Source organism: Tachypleus tridentatus, chromosome 11 (assembly GCF_004210375.1).
Source record: "Tachypleus tridentatus isolate NWPU-2018 chromosome 11, ASM421037v1, whole genome shotgun sequence".
In the NCBI taxonomy this organism is placed as follows: Eukaryota; Metazoa; Arthropoda; class Merostomata; order Xiphosura; family Limulidae; genus Tachypleus; species Tachypleus tridentatus.
This window is the reverse complement of record NC_134835.1, coordinates 88,449,755-88,474,025: the sequence shown is the minus strand read 5'-3', so window position 1 is coordinate 88,474,025 and position 24,271 is coordinate 88,449,755. Positions and strand designations below refer to the sequence as shown.

Sequence of the window (24,271 nt, the reverse complement as noted above, 5' to 3'; positions counted from 1 at the left end):
ACATGGAAAAGTAATTACATTATCCAGATATTCATCCGAACTTGTGTTGAAGTTTTATTAGAAAACAAACTGTAATGTATCAATCCGCACGCTAAACTTCCCCAGACTTTTCGTTTGACCTTTTGAAACAGGTGCTTAAAATATTTGATTTCATTTCAATAAACTTGAATAACATTTGATAGTGAGACACTTTAGTTATTTTATTCATTAAGGTTCAGTTACAAAAACAACATTATATTTTTATAATAATTAATTAAGTTAGGGAAGTTTTAAAACTGTTTTGAGTGCGGCGGTCCACAAAGATGTTAGGGAAGTAATACGGGTTCGGAGGCTTTAACTGGTCTCTGAGAAGAAATGAAAGATAGGTGTGATGCTGTATTATTTTTGAATTGTGAGCGGCCTCTTTATTAAAATAATAAAAGGATATTCTATTGTCGTTATTGTTTACTTGACTTCTACAACATTTGCTTTGTTGTTAGTGATGCCTTGTAGCCTTCTGACGACAGGTAAGTGGAGCCGAAATGTTGCCTTATTTTGTACCGAGCGTAAGTTGGCTAGGTAATTCAACATCATTGCCAATGTCGTACCGTAGCGTCGGCATCATGGCTGACGTCCGACCGTAGCCTACGTTTACGAGATGTTGATACGTTGTATAATTTATAGGCTTATATTAATTGCTTTACGACTCTAATTTTGATAAATTGATAATAATGATAATGAATATGATGAAATAAAACATGTAGGTAAATGAATAAAGTATCGTTAATCTATTTCAATCTTAAAATTCGCTTGCTTTTAAGTTTTATCATTTACAAATCATACAAATGATTTACACAAATTATAATTTTTAAAATACTTTTATGTTACTAGTAACTTACGTAAGTTGTATAGTTTACAGTGTAACTAAAATCTTTGGATAGGCCACCATCTGGAAGTTTACATTGTTAGTTGGAACATGGATTAAGCTTAGAACTTCTAATAGTTGAAAGTAATTTGATACCCAGGTTATTAATTATAGTTCTCCGTGCAGTCTAACTTAACAGTATAAGGCTTAACCTAATGACATATCTAAGGTGCTCAACTAATTACATGTATATTTTCTCTTTTTTTTTTTTTTTGTATCGAAAGCGAATAACCTTATACATTTTACTATCAGAATATCTGAATAAGTGTTCTTAATAATAGAATCAACTTTTCCTAGAATTTCACTTTCAGTAGCATTAGTAAAAAATGGAAATGTGCATATTCAAGAAGCTATAAAAATTGTATAAATAACTAAATCGGTAAAAATTGCTCATTTGAAAAATAGAAATAGTGACCATAAAAAAAATACAGACACAAGTTTAATCAAATGTAGATTATATATTTTGAAGCCTACAGCTAGAGACTCAAAGGAAACAGACAAGACTGGAAATAGTGTTTTACCTTATTTTATCAAACTACAAATCCCCTATTTTTACTTCATGCCTACAGTACTTATCAATTTTAGTGGTGTTAAAGTTCTATACCTGTCATAATTTTGAGGCAAAATAACCAGCCAGTTTTGTTGTAGGCTCATCAAAAAGTTGTACCAAGAATTATGATATGAAGAAATAGGTAAAAGTTTAGTTTTGTGTACAATCATGAAATTACTTATTTTTTGTGTTATTGGTATTTGGGTAGTCTTAGCTATTGAAAAGGAAGGTTTTGAGTGTTGTTTTAAGAATAAGTGATTTTTCTTATGGTAGTTTTTCATTGATTGTATTTTTTTAGCACATTCTTGTATAATCACTGTTATGAACCACAATTCTGCTAAACAAAATATAGTAATGCTTTCTTTTTATTGCTTTTTATGTCTAATCCAGTTTTTTATATTTTTCTATAAATTTCTTAAGAATCCAATATACTAAGTAATTTTTTGTGTGATATCTTGTCAAAGGCTAAATCAGGATATTTGGATTTCCTTCAGATGTAGCAAGAATTGTAGAGTTCAGACTACTTTCTGATAGCATAAATCAAACTAATATACCTATAGTTTCTTGGATTCTTGTGAAGTCTTATTTTGTAAAGATGTATCTTACTGACAATATTTTGGTCACCAAGAATTTCTCAATATCAAGAGACTCGACACTTTAAAGTTTTGTTCAACTTATTAACTCATTTCTACGTCTTATCCATTGGATAAATGTTCTCTGCACAATGTGCTTTAATTTCAAGAAGAATTTTTAAAACAAATACAATAAAAGGAAATACCCTTTACTTGTGTAAAGAAATAGATCAGCTTAAATATTTTACCATGAGTAAAAGCAGTAGTAATGTTTTAAATATATAATAAATATGTAGAAATATACTATACTGTTCACTAAAATATCCGTTCAGAAGTTTATGGTTTATTTTCTCATTAAGTGCATCCAATTTGTTGATTTGTTTGTTACAGATATCTGTGTACAATAAACATGTAACTAATACATAGAAATCACATATAGTATCCTGTTTATACATATCTGTTTTATTTTAATGGGACGGCCTAAAGATTTAATCAGTTTTCCAGGAGTAAATTAATAAACACTTTTTGATCTATTTCTTAACCACTATAACATCAATATTAAAGAATGCAAGTTTACTGAGGATATGAGAACGTGTAGTAATCTTGAAGTAATTGTGTGTCTATGTGTATGTGTATGTTTGTTTGTATGGAGCACTAGAATAAATTTGTGATAATTATCAGATAAACTTGGTTGGATCCTAAATGTAATTAAACATAGATGGCAGGAATTACACAAAAACATGCACATAATTTAAGGGAGCAGCAAAGGACCTGTTGGTTCATCTAGGCCATCTCATTCACTAAACTAAAATAAAACACTAAAACCAAGCTTTATCATTCAGATATTTATCAACCTTCCTTTAAATTAAGTACATCCACCACATCTGAAAGTAGCCCTAATCATTCTGTTAGAAAAATAATGTCTTGGCTGAAGTTGACTCATACCCAGTTAAAAGTTGTCCACTAGTCCCGCCTTTTTCATCAAAAAACAAAAGATGATGTATCAACACTATTGATTTCCTTAACAATGTTAAAGACCTGAATCAGATTTACTCTAATTCTTGTTATAAAGGAAAACAATTTCATAAATCTTAACCTGTCATTTTATCATTTGAGTCACCCTCCTGAATCCTTCCCAACAATCCAATATCCTTTCCAAGATTTGGAGCCTAAGACTGAACACTGCTTTAAATGTAACCTACCCAATGACTTGTACAATGAAAGTATAACCTTTTTATACTTGTATTCAGTATTTCTGAATTTTAAAATTTTAGTGTTGAAGGAGGAGCACTGATATAACTTTACATTTCTCTCCATCATCAAAGCATGTGCTTAATCAGTCAATAATGTGGATGGTGATAGTACTCTTGCAATTTATTATTGTTGAAGGTCTGCAGTTATTTTCTAATTGAACTGTTAGTATTCATGTGTTCTATTTTGCTGTTTATTTATTATGTTTATTAGGTATCTTAAATTTATCATCACTTTTATTTAAAAAAGATTATGGCTGTTAACTGCTTGGAACTACGAGAGTTAAAGATTTGTTTTGCTTAAATTTGTTGCAGCTCCTTTAAAAACTTATAATAAAGTACCTTGCAATTAAATTAAAGCTTGCTGCAAACATGAATATTGCATATAGCATCAAACACACGTTATAAAAACCTGCATCTTTTCGAAAATGTAAATGTGTAGCTACTTTTCAATATAAGTTTTAAACCACAACTGAACTTTAAATTTCATTAATATGGATTGCATATAAAATAACAGGGTTTTCAAGTGCAAACTAATAGTTGTGGTGACAACAAGAGTAAATTATGTACATCAGTACTAAAAACAGTTGTGAACCTTCAATGGGCAAGACTTACTTTATGTTAATGTGGCTTAGTGCTATAATTGTGGAAAGAGTATTTTAGTCCAAGGTATGGTTCAAGTTGAAAAGCTACCAGTTTGGTGGTGGATAGAGATTGTCCAAATGAACTGTGTGCAGTGACATCATTAGGAATAATATCGACATAAATTGTGTCAGGATATTATATTTCATGAAAATTTATTGACTTTCCTGAATTTTGCACTGGAAATGGCTATTTTGTTAGTAGAACTTGGATATGAGCCACATATTTTAAGGAAGACAGGTTGTAAATTATGTGATCTTGGTTACCAGTTGATTCAAGTTGTTCGGTATTCTTCACCATCAATACTGTAGTTAGAAATACTCAAGTGTTATTATTAGAAAATGTTACTGACTATGCCCATTTAGGTATTATTAATATAAATAAGAAACCAAAGTCCAAATCACTGTTTCCTTGAGGTTCTCTAGTAGAAACGAGGATCCAATCTGAATGGACAAAAAAATATTTGGTTTCTTTCTTTTTATCATTCAGCTATTTTACAGTTTAATTAACTAGGCTTGATTAACCTCTACCATAACAAGTTTTAATAATCAGCTGTAGAATGCATATATATGGCTGTTTATTTTTTATTTAACTTTGATTCGTATTTCAGAACAAATAATTATACTGGATATTATGTTGGACTTTTATAAATTTATTTTTTGAAACAACAAAACAATTTTTCTTTGATTTGTCAAGATTTAACTAATATTGAAAATATTTTAATATAAATAACATTTTTACCAATAATCAGTCAGTTACGTTAATGTTTTTTGTTTAAATCAATTTTTCTCTTGTCCTATACATGAATACTAATGGGAAAATTCCCTTAAAAAAAGTTAAATCCAACTCTTGATTCTGAGAGTTACCATAATTTCAGTTACTAGAATAGTAGTGATTTGTTGGATAAAAGTTTAGACTAAGAGATATTTGCTTTAAAATGTAATGATAAATTTTAATAGGATAGGGCTATTTGGATTATGTCAGAATTATTCTAATTTACCAATTATGTCCATTTGAATATCATTAGTTTAAATGAAAAGCAAAGTCCAATCATTTACCTTTTATACCTATCCAGTTTTACCATTATCAGCAGGATGATGATAATAAGTAATATTAGGTTTACTAATAGCAACAGAGCACTGTTTTGATGATTAAAAGATCAAAAGTATCTTGTATACAGAGAATGACATTATTATAGCTGGTTTTTACTAAAAAAATGTTCTTTTTCTATTGTAGTTGCTTGCATTCAAACTATTAACAAATTAAATGCAAGGTAATTTTCATGTTAAGTAGAAAAATACTTTTATTTATAATATAGTTTTCGTATTTCATTTCCATAATCCCAAGAAGCTCCTAAAGGGATATCAAAAGGTTTTTATAAGGTAAATGTTTATATTTCATTTTTCATTTCTCTATCATATTCCTAACTAGCTATTGTTATTAATGTACAGTGCAGTGAAACAATTAAAATGAAGAAATGGAAAAAAAAACAACTTTAATTTTGTGTAGAATATCTTTAAAGATCTTCTCGGTTATATTTGTAATTTTAGGTCTTTTCCTTTTCAGATATAGTTTTCTTTTAGTGTTTTACTTTCTTGTCTTGACTTTTACCACTTTATCATTTTGACACAAAATAGTGCCTTTGAGGTATATAATAGTGTCTTTAGGAGATAACCCTTCAGTAAAATTTCCATTCAGCACGTAACATTATAAGCATTGAGAATGGGTGTAAAGTGTAATGCTTGTTTCAAAGTTTTTTAACCTTTTAATTATGCATTTTAGAACTAATACATAATTAACTGAAATATAATAGTAAAACAAATACATTTTAAACTGTACCTTTGACTATGACATATTCAGGTAAGAACCAACTGTAAGTGCTAAAATCAGCCAAGCAGCCAACAACAACTGGATGTCAGTTTCAAAATAACCATTGTTAGATTATTTTGTAAAATGGGCTTTTTCTAATGATTGTACACATAAATATAGCATCTACATGTAGGCTTGAAGAAACAAATCTGTTGAAGGTGGGTGTGACACCTGTTGTGTTGAAAAAAAATATTACCTATTTCAACTGTATTTATTCAGAGCGCTTTGAAATGAATGAGACAAAAGGTTACATAAGCAACCTACTATCCAGATGTACCTTTAATCAAGTGCTGTTGTATTGTTGAAGGTACAGAGCCAAAGAATTTTCATAACTTGTTGGTTATGTGACAGTACCTCTGAAGTTTCAAGTAGGTTTTAAAGGTTTATTTTGAAATAAAGGACTTTTGGATAAAGTAAAACTTCAAATCATAACATACATTATTATACAAATTTTATTCAGTACCTTGATATTGAAGATTTTTAGTTAAATTTTGAATATAACACAGTGTCTTGTGCAGAAAAGCTTTTAAAGGGGTTTCTGTTGTCAAAGGATTAAATGAGGTCTAGGTCCTAAGTTGGGAAATTTATGTCATTCTGTTTATAATTATAATACAAGATAGGTATATGGGTAAACAACAGAGAACATGAAAACATTTACAGCCATCATCAAATTTTTTGGAAATACCTTTTTTATGATGGTGGGCATTCACTATAAAAATATATATGCATGAAGATTGGATATATTGCTTGCTGTTGCGAAACTTTTCTTTTCATGTAATACATATACTGTAAAATGGTATAATGTCACAAAAACAAAATCTTCTTGATTTGCAAGTTTGTGCAAAATTAGTAATTTTTTACATTTATTTCTGTGAAAATATACTTAATTTTGTTAACACTAATTTGTAATCTTTGTACCTACTAAATTGTGTATTTAGGTCTAGGTTGTTTCATTTTCCTAATGAGATAAAATCAGTAATAATAGCATTGTTATTTTTGTTCTTTGAATATTAAAATTGATGGAGTTTTAATAGTTGTAAACTATGGGACTGTAAAAGTTCTCTAACAATAAATAACAGACTATTTTATGGGTGCTCAGATTTGTCTTCATGTATTTTGTGGTCACAGTTTGCACTTGAGAATGGTGATTGTGGTCTTTTTGTAGCCATCTGAATTAGTAGTCTGTGCATGTTTTGTGTAAACAAAAAATTGTTTTATCCTATTATTTATTTCTTATATTTTAGGTTTATAATTGTTTCCAGCAGAACCTTAGAAAAAGCACTATTAAAGATAATAGATGTGAAATCTGAATAAAGAATTGCCTTTATGATTATTATAACTGTATTATTTATAAAACTGTTTAAAGTTTGATATAAATATTCATGTTATATTCTTAACAAATTAACCTGCATTTAAAACGAAAATGTACAAAAACATTGTAATCAGTAGGGTCTTATCTGTCTTACCACAGGTCTTCTGTTGATATATACCAGTCCATTCCTGTCTTATAAATAACTTCAATGAAGAAATAAAATGGAGAGAAATAAAGAAGAAAGAGGTTGTTTTGTTAAAGATGATGTCTGTAAAGATCAAGTTGAAGATGCATTGGAAACTGAAGCATTAGAATTAGTTTCATGTCAAAGTGAACCTGTAGCATCAGCTACAGAATTAAAGAATAAGGAAGATAACATTGTATCAGTATCAGTTCCAAAATCTTCAAGTAACAGTTCTTCAAACCCAACAGCCTTGGATTTAACAGTTAATTCAACTCAGGAATCACACACGACTGGGCAAGGTGAAGACCAGTCACCTGGTGAACCAGATATAGTTTCTGAAGGGGGACAGTTGGGTTTTAGTACAGAAGGATGTCTTGATCTGAGTTCTTATGCATCAGGGGTTGAAGCTTCAGAAGAAGATGTTAGTCGTTTGACTTCTCAGCCGTTCTGTTCAAATCAGTCTCGTTTGACACTGCAACGGATGGCTCCATTCAGAAGAGGACCAGGCAGACCTCGTAAAGATGGAAGTTGTCCAACTCAACGGAAAAAAATGTATGTTTGCCAAAACATTTGTGAAGAGTAACTTTCAAATTGTAATTCTTATTTGTTTTTTTTAATAAATCTAGTTTTTATTTTCATTTCATACAGTCATTTTTGTTTTGTTCCAAGATACTTACCGTTTAGATTAGAGGATAAGTCTATTTAAAGCCTTTAAAATGTATGCAATGAAATATCAAATTCTGGATGTTATATATAATAAGCCAAGCTTTTATATACACACTCAGATTTCCTGGTCGACCTAGGATGCACAGCAGAAAACCAGGACCTGGTAGCTTATTTGGAATTCCACACAGTTCATCTCTTCCATCACAGCTGTCTCTACCAGGATCTATGCTAGGAGATGAATTTACTGGTGAAATAGATACTTTTACCTCAGATGGTTTGACTGCTAGTCATATTTCTCCTCAGTTAATGAGCTTTGAAACATCAAAGGAACCTTCAAAAGTAGTTGATGTTAAACAAGATACAGTAATGCAAACAGGTACATTAGTATAGTATTATTCTGTAGATATTTATTTTAAGCTAGTCGCACAGAAAACAAAGTGTGTAACATGATGTCACTGCTAAAGTAGAAAATGGTTACCCTTACTCTGCTATCTTGAGGAATCTGATATATACTAAGAAAGTGTTGTGGACAGGACACAAATTTTGGTTTATAATGTTCCTTAATCTCTATCTCTCTTTTTTTTTTCCTTGTTGGCTTGGTTACTTGGTCAAGCTACTCTATACATTACTGGTCTGCCAATCCAGGCCATTAAGCAATCATTGCAACACCACACAGGGAAGGGGGGGGCTTTTTCAATGCCTTTTGTACCCATTTACTCTGCAGAAGATAAATATAGTTTTCCACTGTTCCACTGAGTGATGCTCCTACTCTGTTAGTGGGTGAAACACTTTCTGCATTTTTCTCTTTCTGTTGCTATATTTTCAGAAAGGAGCTTATCTTTAGAATTTTATTTATTTACATCAGTCCCTATACCATTATAAATGTGGAATTCTAGTTCTTAGCTTTGCAAAAAGATAAGTAGTGTTTCTGAAGTTACATTTTCTGTACCTGAACATTTATTTTAGACAGATACCTCTCCACAGTATCATTTATCCTTCCACTCCAGTTCTTTTGCTTTGTAGAATGGTTTATTGGAGGAAGTTTATATTCTAATGCTGATTACATAATATACTGGTGTAAATACCTATAAGGATTGGAGTTTCATTTAGAGACTTGATGCATGTGCATAAAACTTGTCAGAAGTTGTGCAAGCCATAGCTCTGAATTTTTTGAAGAGGTGAATGGGTGTCTATCTGAAATACATTTTTATGTAAGGAGGACATAAAATTGAATTTGAAGGGAGTTAACAGTTGAAAGTGTCTTCAATGTTTCAGTTAGTACAGAGGAAAACTGATAATAATTTTGTTTCATATTTTTTAACTTTTCGTATCACTGTACACTGATGATTTTTTTCATTTAAATTTTCTTATTAATCCTAAGAGGTTCCCAGTTTTTAGGTTTTGGTTATTTTAAAAATAAAAAAAAATATATTCATAACAAATTTTAAACTTTTGTCTGGAGTTCAGGACTTCTGTCATTAACAACAAAGCACTGTAGGCCTCTTTTTGTAACAATGTTAGCAGTTCAAAATAGTGTACATTTTTATTTCAGTTATTTAATTTTGAGTACAAAATATTATTATGCACAAAAATGTAATATCCTAAAACTGCTATAATTTAACTGGCTTTTTAAATAAGTTATAAATAAGAGTAAAAATTGTTAGCTTGTGGATTTGAACAGTAAGCAATGAAACTGAGGCTATATATTTTGTAACCTCACACCTTAATGCTTTATAACAGTTTTTTTGAAGTAGAATCCATTCTTTTTATTCATTACCATACTTCAGTAGTATGTTTCAGAGAGAATTAATACATTTTTTTTTAAAGACTGTTTGATAGAAGGTGTGTGGCATTTGAGTTTGACTTGCTTATTTCTTAGTAAAGCATGAACCTTAGAGATTGTGAGTTTAAATTATGTCTTAGCAATCAGTATACTAAATGGTGGCTTATCAGAAGTTCATACAGAGGCATTTAGAAAATCTTAAATGGACAGTATGGAGCAAAGAAGTGTCGAGTGATACTGAGAAGTGAAAATTTAGAATTTAAATATCTTTTCAGGTTAGGGTCTTAAAACATGTTTTGCAATTTGAATTATAAACTACATTTTTGTTCCAAGTTTATTGGTGTATTTATATAACAGTTATATATAACACTTTTCATATGGCCAGGTGTATTGCACCTGATTTGTAACCACCAAACTATCCATGAGGTTAGTCATACTATAATTTTTGATAACAGATATCTTCATGAAATTTCACACATCAGAAAATGCTACAAGTCTTTTGTACACAAAAAAATCAGATTTTGTTGTTGAATATTTTTACTAAAACTTTCTTGGTAATTTTGGGGATCAAACTCACACAAATTGACTGCTTTTAATGCATAGTGTTTTCGTGTTAACTCTTTCCACACAGGTTTGGGAGAATTAGCTAAGTTTATAATTATTTTATACTTGTTATGGTTTCCATGCTATAACTTTTAATACAATATGTTTAACTTTACAAAATTTGTTAGACTTTCAGTAAATGTTAGGAAATTTTTTGTCCACCAAAAATTAGGCTTTTAAATTATTATTTTTAATAAGGATTTGTTTGTGAATAATAAGTACTTTTGTTTACTAGTCAACATGTGCAAAATGATTTTCATGTTAACATTAAAAATGCTTCTAGCTATTTATTTGTAGAGAATAAGAATGTAGATCAACTAAATTTTCGATGTAACTCTCAAAGTGCCTGTTCTGAAAGAGTTAACATTAAAAATTACTTCAAGTAAAAGTTGTCATACCACATTCGAGTAACCTCTGAAACCTTCTAAAAAATATCACTTTTTTTTGTAACAGTTAGAATTTATTTATACTTAATTTTATTGATTTATTGACATTTGAACTGTTTGTAACTTGTAATCTAACCACATAAGTTGTGATGCATGATGTGCTTGTGAGCATACCTTGTGAATAATTTTTTTCTTTGTTATTTTCTTACCTAATTTAATCTAATAACTTTCTAATGTGCTACAAATGATACTTGACCACATGGCAGAAATCAGAGCACCAAAATACAGTGGTACCTTGGTTCTCGAACTTAATCCACTCTAGAAGGCTGTTCGAAAACCGAATCAATTTTTCCCATAAGAAATACTGTAAGTTAAATTAATTCGTTACAGACCTCCAAAAATTACGCATTATGAAGCATTTTAAGTAAAAATATTGCTTATTTATACCTGTATAATTATACTTGCATAAAGCCAACCACAAAAACTATAAACACAATAAAAAAAACAATAAATGAACATTCAACTGCACTTTACCTGTGCTGAGGAGAGCTGATGGTGTAAGTGAAAGGTGGTGAGGAACGTGGAGAGTAGGAGGGTTATTATTGTTTGGAAGGGGAGTTACCTTCCATAAAAACATCAGGTAACTCTTTTTCTGGGGTTCTTTCTCTTTTTTGTCTCTTTGCACTGCTACAACCTGCTTGAGACTCACTGGACCTATTTCTCACTAAAAACTTGTCTAATGAGGTTTCTTTTTGTCTGGCACCCTTCCCATGTCTCACCACACTATGTATGCCACTTCTCTTCCTAAATTTTTCAAACCACCCCCTACTAGCCTTAAAGGCATCACTTGTATTAGCACTCATTCTAAGGGTGTTTTTCAGGAGGTCAGCATGCAACTGCTTTGCTTTCTCAGAAATGATGGTCTCAGAAATGCTATCACAGGCTAACTGTTTTTCGTTTACCCAAATCAACAACAGTTTATCTACCTCTTCCATTGTTTGTGATCTTTGTGGCGCAAGCACTGTCACTCCTTTTGCAACATCAGCTCCTTTGATGACCTCTTTATTTTTCAGTATAGTGTAGACTGTAGACTTTGCCATACCAAACTGTGTAGCAAAGTGAAACACGCGAACACCACTCTCATACTTTGCTATGAGATTTTTTTTCACCTCTATTGTGGATCTTACAACTTTTCTTTTTGGTTTGCTGCTTTCATTATCCTTCTTTGACCCCATGGTGGCTTATTTAATCAGAATATTTAAAAAAACAACAAAAAGAAAAACAAGAATGTTCATAGCAGATTTTAGTGGGGATGTGGACTGAGTGACAGGTGTGAGTAAAATGTATTGGGCAAGCTTAGCGTGGGCTGAAAATGGTTGAAGGGTCGTTTGGGTCATCAGTTGGGTTATTTCGAGGGTTCGGGCCACGACAGCTTGGTTCGGGAACCGAGTTTATGTTCGACAACCGAGACATTTTTTTTCTCAAACAATATGTTCGAAAACCGAATTGTTCGAGAAGGGAGTCGTTCGAGAACCGAGGTACCACTGTATAGGGAATTTTGTTTTAGAAACTTGAAATGTCATGCAAACCATATACAAGAAGAATCTTGATGTATGTGATTTTGCTTTGAGTAAAATAGCTTTAGTTAATATGTATTTATTATTTTTTTGTACATTGTTATACCTACTGAATTTAATCAAAATATTTAAAGAAATAACTTTGTTATTTGCCAAAAAACATGATTAAAATGACTGATTTAATCAAAACTTCTCAGAATATTTAAAGCCATTTTCATTCAAGCAACAGAGTACTCTGCTAGTAAATTATAAATTAAACAAATGAAAAAACCAGACTGAGCATTATCAGTATTTTCATTCTCACACAACAGCGATAATAGTATTGATGCATTTAAAAATATGTCTCTGTTTATGCTCATAGACTGATTAAACTAATTTCAGTTAGATTATGCATACTCAAATGGTACCATCCATTTTGTTAAGACAGAAAGCATAAACTGTTTATAAACTATGAGATACTTTGGCTCTGAGGTTGTTGCTAACATCTTGAGCTTCTGATATAAGTGTATATGTGATAAAATTACACACAAGTATTGGATGGGAACTTATATTTTAAAATTTATTGATATAGGTGTTGCATCTCCAGATTCATCCATGCCATTTCCTTGTAGTTCTTCTCAAGGGGAAAGAGTTCAAGAAGTTTTTCAAGAAAGATGGTAATACTTTTCATCATATAGGATATAAATATATTTAGTTATCATAATATTTTATCTTATTATATTTGAACAGAACTCAGAATGTGACTTTTGAATTTTTCAATTTGTTTGGAACAGTATAGCTTTATGTTATAACAATATAAATTGTTTTTTATTGTTGTGAAGTTTTGAAAAAGCAGTTTTTTGTTCCTGAAATTGCTGGACTCTTTATTGAGTTTTTTAAACTGGTTTATTTTAATTTAGGCCTGGAAAAGTGTGTGCCTTCTGTAATCTTGGTGAGAGAAGCTTATTGGGACAAGGAGAATTAAATTACTTTGAACCCACTGTTGGATTTAATCCATTTAAGAAGAATCCAAGGTCACGAAGGGGCTCTAGTGAAAGTGATGGTGGTGTTCCACAAGAAAAACCTCAAAAATTCTTTTCATCAAGGCGTTATCGTGGTACTCCAAAAAATACAAGGTTATTTCTATTTGAGTGGAATTTTTAAAATTTCTTTAGTATAGCAAATATAAGAGATGTCCTGCAGTGATATATTTCAAAAGATTTCAAAAATCAGAAGTTTCCAATGAACATAAAAGCACCTTACAAATTTTATTTATAAAGGATTTACATATATGCCAGAAATGATGATGGTTTGAAATAAAAATAGAATTTTTATTTTGGTATAATTACTTTTCTTTCATATTTAACCTGATCAACATCCTTAACTTCACTAATTAAACTGGCTTATAGAAATTCCACTCACTTAACCTGGTACCACTGTTTCCACATTGAAACATAAAATGAATATTCATATTTATTTGAACTGATTGCCCAAACCTAATGTATAAATTGGCAAAATCATGAAATGATTACTCATTGATTGATCGACAAACTCACTGAATGTAGCATAAATAACTTTTTGTATACATCTCTTATTGTTTTCTAAACTTTGGAAAAAGATCAAGATAGTAAAACCACAACCATCAGTTTATATTAAACTTCTTTTCACTTCAACAACAATACATATTTAGAGAGACATCAAGGCTACAACAGTAAAGTTCATTGACAGAATGTGTAAAGATAAAAGTCATATATCTAATTAATGTTTATGTAAATAATAAAATTCAAGGGAAAGAAGTAAATCACCAAGGTTAGGAGGAGCTTCTCATTCCGATGCAGACCCTAATAGTATACCTGTGGACGAGTTAGAAATTTTGGGTTTTGCTGAAGAACCTGATCCATCTCTGCTTTTTGAACAATCAGGTATTATTGGGTTATCAAGTTACACTTTCTTCAAATATTTTAGCACTTTCAGTTTTTGTAATGTTATGTTAATCCTGTGTTTAAAATACTTTTGTATTTAACTAACCATATCAGGCAATCTTGTTGTGATAGCTTTAGGTTAGTACCAATAACTATTTCATCACCGTATTTATAGATAAATTTGGGTATGAAAATAATTGGTAATACTTTAGTCCTCCAGTGGACAGCAGTAAGTTAATGGACTTGTAATGTCAAAATTTGAGGTTCAATTCTCCAAGGTGGGCACAGCAAATAGGCCAATGTGGTCTTGCCCTGTTATAAACAATAACAAAAGAGTAATGCTCTGCGAGTGATTTTTCAAAAATTTTCTTTCTTACACAATTTTCAAAATAACCCTAGTTGTTTACTGCATTCTAGGACATTTTTATGCTCATCACTGCTGTGCTTCTTGGTCAGAGGGAGTTTGCCAAACAGAAGATTATGTTCTTGTCAATGCTGACAAAGCTGTTTATGCAGGAATGAACCAGGTTTGAAAATTGTTTTATGCATATGGTAAAATAGCTACTGTGATAAGCATTGAATACAGTACATATCTGTTTTCTATGTAATTTGGCTATATGTTCTCTCTTTTAGTCTTGTTTAACTAGTGAAACACAAACTTTCCAACCTGGTACTTACCTCCTAAGATCAGCTATTCTTGTTCAGTGCTGACCCCATATGCAGACCTTCTTTTATGCATGGCACAAGCCTTGCGATTCCTCTCTTATTGGAATTAGTGAATTCAAATGTGTGTGTGTCTCATGCAAATCATCATGTGTCATCCATCAACCAGTACTAGCACAACATGCGCACGTGTTGCATGTGATTTTCTCTACACTCTTCTACCAAACCTTCACTTCTAATTTGACAGCATTTGCATTTGGATATCCTTTTTTTAAATTTCTTTATTATTGTGTGCTTGACATTGTTTTCCTCACAAAGTGGTTTATTTTCAAATTATTTGATTTTTTTTTAGTCGGATTCTTTTTTGTATTTATCAGTTAACTTATGTCACTTTGTTTCTGTGTTGATTATTCTGTTCTTAATCTTGGTCTAATTTGGTCTTCCTGAAATTTCTTTCTTGGGTTTGTGTTGTTTTATTTTTGTAACATATTTCTTTTTTTTAATTCGTCCTCTATTTTAAATGTACTGTTTTTGCAACATTGGTTTTTCCTCCCTCCCATGAGGAGATTAGCTAGTTGTTTCAAACCTGATGGCTTCTGATCAATTTGTCTTTTCTTTCCATTTAGTAGATCCTTTGCTTTTAGACTAGCAGTTATTTGTTTTTGTTTTTTTTACTTCTTTTTGAAGTGGATCCAAGATCTACTGTTAGACTTACACGTACCCTTCTGGTATATTTCTTCTTTTCATCAGCTTTGGAAGATCTCCATAGATATCCTGAGGGATTTTGCCGATAGCTTTCACTCTCTTTACCTCCTTTTCTTGGAGTGTGGTTAATGTGGCCTCCTGCTATTAATTTTCACATACAGTTGAGTTGATTTATCACAAATGCAGTTAATCCATTTTGACCAGGAGCCCTCATCCTACCTTTGCACAAGTGTCAGTTTTCAACATTGGGGTGTTGGATTTCAGTGAATCAATCATCATAAGTTCTCACACAAATTGAATTCATCCTTTTGATGTTGGATGCCCAGTCCCATGTTGTGTTGCATGTCGATCCTTGTGTAGTATTTTGAGCGGCCTTAATCGTAGATTGCTGGGTTGAAGGTTAAGACAGTATGATCCTCATTTTACTCTAGTGTGAATGTTGGTACCCTATACAGGAGGTTTTTGGATGTAGTTGACTTGCCAAGTATGGTTCAATGCACTCTAACCATTCTACACCTCATACTTCTGTCTTTGTGTTTTTTTGAATTATACACACAATTGAAATGTATATCTGGCTTATAAGTGATCTGGTTTTCCTCTCATGAGTTCAAAATCTTTTTCTTTCTTGGTCAAGAGTATCATTTGCACACTTTTAGGGGTGCTTCTGTTGTTCCTTTACATTGTGGGATTTAAGCTAATTTTGTGAGGAGAGGTAAGTATTGTATTGGGACTTACAATGTTTATACACTAAATATGTATTTCCAACAGGTATTTACCTTCTGTTACACTTTCTCCCCACTTTCTCTGGTGCTCATACCTTCTGCTAAATTTGAAAGTGAAGGTTCAGTAAAGGAGTGTTGAGAGAGCTGTGAGCTTATTAGACTATTATTGCTTGATGGATGATGCATGGGAGAAATGTTGGAATATATTAATTCTGACAAGGAGGGAGCACAAGACTTGTGACATGTGTTAAGAAAAAGTTTGCATATGCATGGCAGCACTGAACAAGGAAAGCTAATCTTGTGAGGAGAGGTAATTACCTATTAGAAATACAATAAATATATTAAATTATTAAACTTTAAATTTTGTGATTGATTTCTGTATTTTGTGTGAGGTGCTTTATCAATGTTCAAATTTACAACTATACATTTTCATGCTATTTCCAAATAAACACACACAGAGTTATTAAGTAATGAAAACATTAGAGGTATTGGACCTGTTGTTTTTAATTTTGCTGTAATTTCTGTTTTGTTAAAGCAAAATTTATTGACAAAAGTGTAGCTGGTGCATGCATGTAGTATAAATAAAAGTATTAGATAATCTCATAATTGTTACTGAATAACATTGGTTTACAATATTTTAGCCCCCGCTAGTACAGCAGTAAGTCTACGGATTTACAACGCTAAAATTAGGGGTTCGATTCCCCTCGATGGGCTCAGCAGATAGCCATAGGTGGCTTTGCTCTAAGTAAAACAAGCAAACAATTACAATATTTTATGAATGAGTGTATTATATTTTGTTGATTGTTTTTATAAGATCAATTTCATATATCTTTTGGTGACCTAAAGCAAGGTATAGTTCATATGGAAGCTGGTAATATTGTTTTTCTGAACCACAATAACTGTGTGAAGTATTTTTTGGTTTTGATGAATTTACAATGTTCCTTCAGAGATGCAGTTATTGCAGAAAGTTTGGAGCTACTATCAGATGTAGAGGGGGAAAGTGTAATCGTATATATCATTATCCATGTGCTGCAAGTTCCGGAACATTTCAGGTAAAAGATTAATCTGTCAATGTTTTTCGTGTATAATCACTCATATTATCAGGTCAGTGTATTTTGTTTAGAAGTTTATGGAATAAATTTAAGAATAATTAGAAAACTATTTTACTTTGGCACTGACTATTTTCACAGTTTATGTACCGTAGCTGCTAAAAGCAGCTTGCGTGCATGCCTTGTGAAACATTTTTATTTTATTATTATTTATTTTACTTAATCTAACCTTAACTAACCTAAGAATATCCTTATTTTTACATTTTAATTGCTCTCATAAGACATAAAATACTTATCATGACTTCTTTTTCTTGCTTTCTGTTGTTGAACAGAGTTAACATTAATTTCTTTATACTGCTCATAGTATTGCAGTCAGTAATTTTTATTTAATTAAAATAATGCTTTAAACAGTATAGACTAAAAACATGCAGGAAGTAGACACATTCCCTTATCTCTCAAAAATTTTCTGGCTTTCATGACATTATGTCATGACAGTTAAAATTCATCCAAACCAGTCGTTAACTTTCTCACAGGAATGATGTTTGTACTCTGAATGAAATTGACATTTAACTGTTCAGAACATAATATTATACAACATGTTATTTGATAGATGAAAATCTTGGGTTTCTATTGGTTATAGGTAATATAATTAAATGTAGGAATGAATTATTGATGAGTTATGAAAGAGAGCATGTGCCAGTTGGGTGTGGCAGGAGGAATCTGATTTTCTATTTGATCACTCTGGAACTAAACAAAGTTGAAGACTATAATACATGTGGTTTATTTCAATAATGATGATTTTATAAAATAAAATAGGAATGATAACATGCTAAGAGAAAATGTTTCACATGTGTCACACTAGGGGAAATTTCGAGATTTTTTAAAATATGACCTTATAAAATTAAGAACTTAAAACATACATACTTTTAAAATATGAATTATTGGCTAAGGTTTTATGCTATTGTAATTAGAATAACATAAAAAGTAGTTTTAAAAAATTTTAATGTAAGACGAACTTTGTGCATTAAAAAAATACATGGATGAATAGGATTAATATGTAAATTTGATTGGTCTTTGAACTGTGTCTAACTACTAGTATTTTTTCTGTCATTATAATACAAGTTGTAAATCACTTGGTGAATCTGCAACTTGTCTTAAGCTATTGAATAACATTACCCATGAGCTAATTGAAGCTGCTTGCATGCATGCCACATGAAATTCTTGATTTTTAATGAGAAATCCACTTGAATAAAAATGTATCTGAGGTTAACCAGAAGATGACCTAGGAAGGCTGAAATGTTGTTCACTGCTTTATTAGTAAAAAAGTTAATACCCATACCAATCATTCTGAGATGCATTTTGCCTCATGAAATGTTTTATTATATTATCGTTATTTTCTTAATGTAATCGTAACTAAGGTAAAGAGTTTTGTATTTTTACATTTTGGTTACTTTTATAATAATAAGCATAAAGAATACACATGAGAAAAACAAGAAATAAAGTACTTTTCTTGGTTTTCTTTTTTATGTCTTTGACTTTCCATGACATTAACTCAACTTTTTTAAACTGTTGTTATTACTGCAATAAGTAATTTTTCATTCATTTGCATAATGCACCAAATTACTCAGAATGATATCATGCAAAAAACTGTTAAATAACTATTACAGTTTTCTGGCTTTCTAACTGTGCTAGGATTAAAACTTGTACTCAAAGAGAAATTAGCAGTTTTCTGTAAAAAAATAAAATAAAAAAAATAAAATGTGATTTGATAGATGAAAACTTTGGCTTTGTATTGGTTAAAAATAATTTAGTATTAAACTTAAGAGAGAACTATTGACAAATCATAAAAGGTAGGATGTGATAGGTGTGTGTTGTAAGTAGGGTTATATTTTGATTTTTATAGCTCTATATTTAAAGAGAACTGAAGGCCGTGAAAGTATGCTTTATCTGAGAGATGACAATATTATAAGTAACATGCATTAAATTTTGTACTTATTGGAGAAGTGATAAATAAATTGGAGAAGGGGGATGCCTAGAGATAGAAGTTTCGATTTTTTTACATGAGGGGAAATTCAGGGTTGTTTTATTTGTTTTGTGCCTTATAAATTAACTTAAAACTTTTATACTATTAAAATATAAATTATTAGCTACAGTTTTATGCTATACTAATTGGCATAATGTGAACAACCAAAATATTTATTTAAATTGTGAATTCAACTCATTACATACATATTTAACATATGAGACAATGTTGAATGAAAGAGTTATGAGGTCTTTCACATACACACACAAAACATAGCTGAAGAAATTATATTGTATAGATTTGGCAGAAGTTATGCTAGTTAGGCAAATGTGATACTTGGAAGTTAAGCCTGTACATGTTTATGAAATAGGATTTTGTGGTTTCTCCTTCTGCTCAAATTATTTAAGTGTAGATTGTCTTTATTGTGAGAAAGTCACTGCAATACCTAACTTTTGATATATTTGTTTTTAAGTATGTTTAAACACAAAAGATAAGTGTTGTGATATTTATAATTGGTTCTTTTAATCAGTGATGCAACCATCAGTATATTAATGGTATAATATGTTTATCCAGTGTTCCTGTCTTTGGTTTTATGTCTATGTATAACTTACATTTTAATGTAAGTAATGTATATTTTGAAAAATTAAAATCACTTTTTTTTTAGGATATTAAAACCCTTACTCTCTTGTGTCCTCTTCATTTGAATCAAGCTCCTTCTGTTGGTAAGTTGACAAACTCGAGATACTTAAACTTTTTTGGATGCTAAATTGGCTCCCTTGCATTTCATACAAGAAGTAAATAGTAGACATTTACTTTTGAGGATATGATTATTTGGAAAGTAGAATTAAAGACACAAAACTCTACCATTATATACAGTGGAGCGCCAGTAAGCTGCGGACCAGTAAACCGCGAAATTGCTTAAGCCACTGTAGCAAGTCTTGTGAGCAATGTGAGCTAGGATTATCGTGGCTCACCGCTAATTTAAGAACATGTAAAAACGCGGCTTATAAATTTAATCCTGACTTTATAACTTCAAGGGGATATTTAAAAAGGATTTGCTTTAATTTGGGAAATAAATAAAATATATTACAATAGAAATCAACCGTTAATCTACCTTATCTGCTCTCTATGTCAGCTTTATGGAGGCCGCCATTGTTACTGAATCACACCTCTCCATACGTTAAAGTTAATCAGCGGTAAATTCGTGAAAAAAGTGATTAATAATTAAAGTATTATTTTTAATTTGATAATCCGATATTTTTATGGAATTGTATAAATATTGGCCACAAACCCAATAGAAATCACTTCAGTTTCTGAATTAATAGTGAGCATATCATATTGACAAATTCCTACCCCATGAGTACCAAACGTAAACATGCATCGTATGACGTTCAGCATGTAACATGGGAAGACGAAAGTTTACAATAAAAAGGTTTATTTTTATTTTTAGGGGAAAAGCGAACCATCGCAATGCATTGGTCGTTTTTGTTAAAACAGCACTTGTCAATTGTATCTGAATAGTCTATACATTAATATTATAATGATCACGCAATGGCTCGGATGAGGCTCCTCGGCGGAGCTGTTGTTGACTTCGGCTTTTCAGTCACAAAGGTTTAAGCCGCAGTTAAGCAGATTGACCCCAAATACCTCGGCTTAATGGCGCTCCACTGTATACAAGAGATTATTGACACATAAGATTAGTGCCTTATGGTATCTGTCTAGACATAAATATGGTATTATAAAATAAATAAAATATTTTACATTATGTATATATTAAAAAAAAAGATGTTTGGATAAATGTATAACCAATAGTCAAAATTTCTGTGTGGAAACTTGGTGATTAGCAGCACTGTTTACAGCCTGAAGTTTGTTGGTTTAAATTCCTGTCATACAGAACATGCTCATCCATTAAGCTGTGGGAGTGTTATAATGTTATGGTCAATCCCACTATTCATTGATTACATTGGTGGTGGGCAGTATTTACCAACAGCATTCTCTCTAGTTTATAAGTGCTAAATTAGGGAGAGCTGGTGTAAGTAGCCCTTGTAGTTTTGTGCAAAACCCAAAACAGCCTAATTCAATCAACGTGTGGATAGAAAAATAAAACTAATAGTACATACTCTCCTGTTTTACTATTTATTTCTTCTACTGGTTTCATGACTTAAAAGATTACTCTTCAGGATTTAATTTTACAGAGGAACTATAATAAAAAATATCCAAATGCCAATTTTCAAGTAAATATAATTAACCCAAATTAAATAAATGTTTTAAACTCTTCAAATGTCAAATATAGTCCTGGTATAAATTATGTACGTTAAAATGTATTCAAATTCATATTAATATAAGCTTATCAAATATTTTTTCCCCTTACCATTTTTTTTTGAATAACAGTTTATTTCCCTAATTTATATTAATTCAATACAAAAATTTATACCTTTTTAATCAAAACAAAAATGATAAAGCAAATGAAGATAAAGTTTATTTGACAAGCTTAAATTGATATAAACTTTTAGAAAATGTATCTAATTTACGTGACTTGTGTTAAGTTGAGAAACAGTGTGTTTGTGTTTTTTGTTTCATTTTTTTTGCACCAGCTGGCTCAAAAGCAAATTGTGAATCTTGTGAATTTGCAGAAATAATCCAGATATAATTTCATAAAATATTTTAAATAACAACATTGAAACACCATTTTTCAACTGAACATAAAGAACCTCAATCAAATATGTATATTTTTTAATGTTCATAAGTAAAATACTCTCCTTGTATAAATTAAACGTTAAAATATATTCAAAAGTAAATTACCGTAAGTTAATCAAATATTTCTTCTTTCATTTTCAATTCAAAGCCAGAAACACACACACACACAACAAACAAACCCTGAAAGAAGCAATAATTCATCAAATGTTAATTGTCTTCATAACATTTTCTTTAGAACCAATTTTATAGTAACACTTACCTCATTCTCTTATATACATTGCTAATATATAAGTACGGGTTTTTAGTAAAGATAAAATGAGAATATTCAGGAAATTAACTATTTGCACCAACAAAATTAAATGCAAGAGTTCTATAAAAAACAACAGAGTTTTAAAAAAATATGTTGATGATTTGGTTATTTTCAACAGAAAACCACTTTTATTCAAAGCTATATTAATGTTGAGACAATTTAACTTAATTACTATACTTTAATGAAACACACACATGTATATATATTTTTTTACATCAGCTGGCTCAGAAGCAAACTGCAACTCTTGTGAGGTTCCTGGAAATATTCCTGAACTTCTTTTCTGCACAAGCTGTGGGCACCACTACCATGGTAACTGTCTTAAACCTCCAGTGGCTGTGAATCCTGTAGTACGGACGGGGTGGCAGTGCCCAGACTGCAAAATATGTCAGACGTGCAGGTATGACTCTTGAAAAATATTAAGGACAACTTCAGTTACACATACTTTATGTTATTGTGTATAAAGAATGCTGTGTTTTAGATACTATTCAGTAATCCATGAATTGTATGTTGTACAGTAAAAATTGTACTGAGAGGAATAAATTAGCTTAAATGCATATTCTGTAAATGTGTATTCTTTTAGTCTCTAAACATTTATTAGTGCTTTTTTACTATGCAGTCAAAAACTAGTTCGTATGATAATAGATATTAAAAATGGCATGTTGATGTGTCCAAACCTTCTTGCAGTATAACTATTATAATAAATATTTTTAAATAGCAATCTAAATCATCTTTAAAACAGATATAAAATCATTTTTTACTTTGTGAACATTTCAAAAATTCTTTTTTTGTTTGTTTGTTGAGATTTGATAGCCATTACACATTGTTATTTTCATTAAAGAATTTAATCAGTATCTTCACACTTAAAAATATTCGTATTCAAATGTAAGGATAAATTTGTAATTGATATAAAAATGCTATTTTGTTTAATAATTTATAGGTACTCCAAACTGAACACTGCTGATTAGAAATAAAGGAGTCTTATATTCAAGTACTAATATTCAATAATATTCCATGCATAAATTCTTCATAGTAGAAATGATACTCTCAATATTGACCTTCAAAACTAACAAATTTCATTGAGGATTTGTTGGAGAATATTTGTCATACCAGGCACACCTTCAAAGAAAAAGAAAGCATATTTTTAACCAATAGCACTCTCCTACTTAAAACCAATACATGGTTATTGTGTCCAAAGGACTTTTAGAATATTTACCTTTAATATTTGTTTGAGATCCAGACTAAGAATGAGCCATGTTTTATTAATTACATAAAACAACCAGAATTTTCAACTGAATCAATCAAAGTTTTATTTAGAAAAAACTTGTAGCTGTAGAGTAACTCATATGGGAAACAAAAACAGATATTTATGATTCTTTTTCAGTGACGAATTTTCACTTTTTCTAGTATGCACCTGCTTACACTGAATTATAGGCAAGCTACCCATATAAAAGACAATTAAAGGATAGTTAAAAAGGTTTGATTAAATTCAGTATATTTTTTTACTTTTAATGCTGCAAATGACTTTTTTTAATGATGTTGATAATTTTTTAAAATTAGTTTTTAAAATTCTTCATCAATAAAGTTGTAGAAATAATCCAGAATTATAATTTTATGTGTAGGCATCCAGGTGATGACAACAAGATGTTAGTTTGTGATGTTTGTGATAAAGGCTATCACACATACTGTTTAAACCCTGCCATCACCAATATACCAAAAAATGGGTGGAAGTGCAAGGTAAGAACAGATATAGCATTATATAATAACATATACCAAAATTACCTATTTTTAAAATAATTTTAGTGTATTTGGTATAATTTATATTTAAAACACAAGTTGGAAATTGTTAACCTAAAAGATGGGTCAAAAACATGTTATTGTGTTTGCTGACTCACATTCAAAATTT

General features: G+C 30.6%; 1 protein-coding gene across 1 annotated transcript in view; it reads left to right on the top strand.

The window, feature by feature from the left end:
• The first annotated feature begins 303 nt into the window (after positions 1–303).
• Positions 304–24,271, top strand: part of LOC143232713 (histone-lysine N-methyltransferase 2C-like) — a 180,224-nt gene continuing 156,256 nt past the window's right edge. Inside the window, 11 exon segments of the mRNA XM_076468458.1 lie at positions 304–506; positions 7,259–7,835; positions 8,069–8,325; positions 12,870–12,954; positions 13,198–13,413; positions 14,066–14,199; positions 14,617–14,726; positions 17,237–17,341; positions 20,026–20,083; positions 22,588–22,765; positions 23,988–24,102. Of these exon segments, the coding sequence (XP_076324573.1) occupies positions 7,321–7,835; positions 8,069–8,325; positions 12,870–12,954; positions 13,198–13,413; positions 14,066–14,199; positions 14,617–14,726; positions 17,237–17,341; positions 20,026–20,083; positions 22,588–22,765; positions 23,988–24,102 (1,773 nt within the window). The 5' untranslated portion in view covers positions 304–506; positions 7,259–7,320.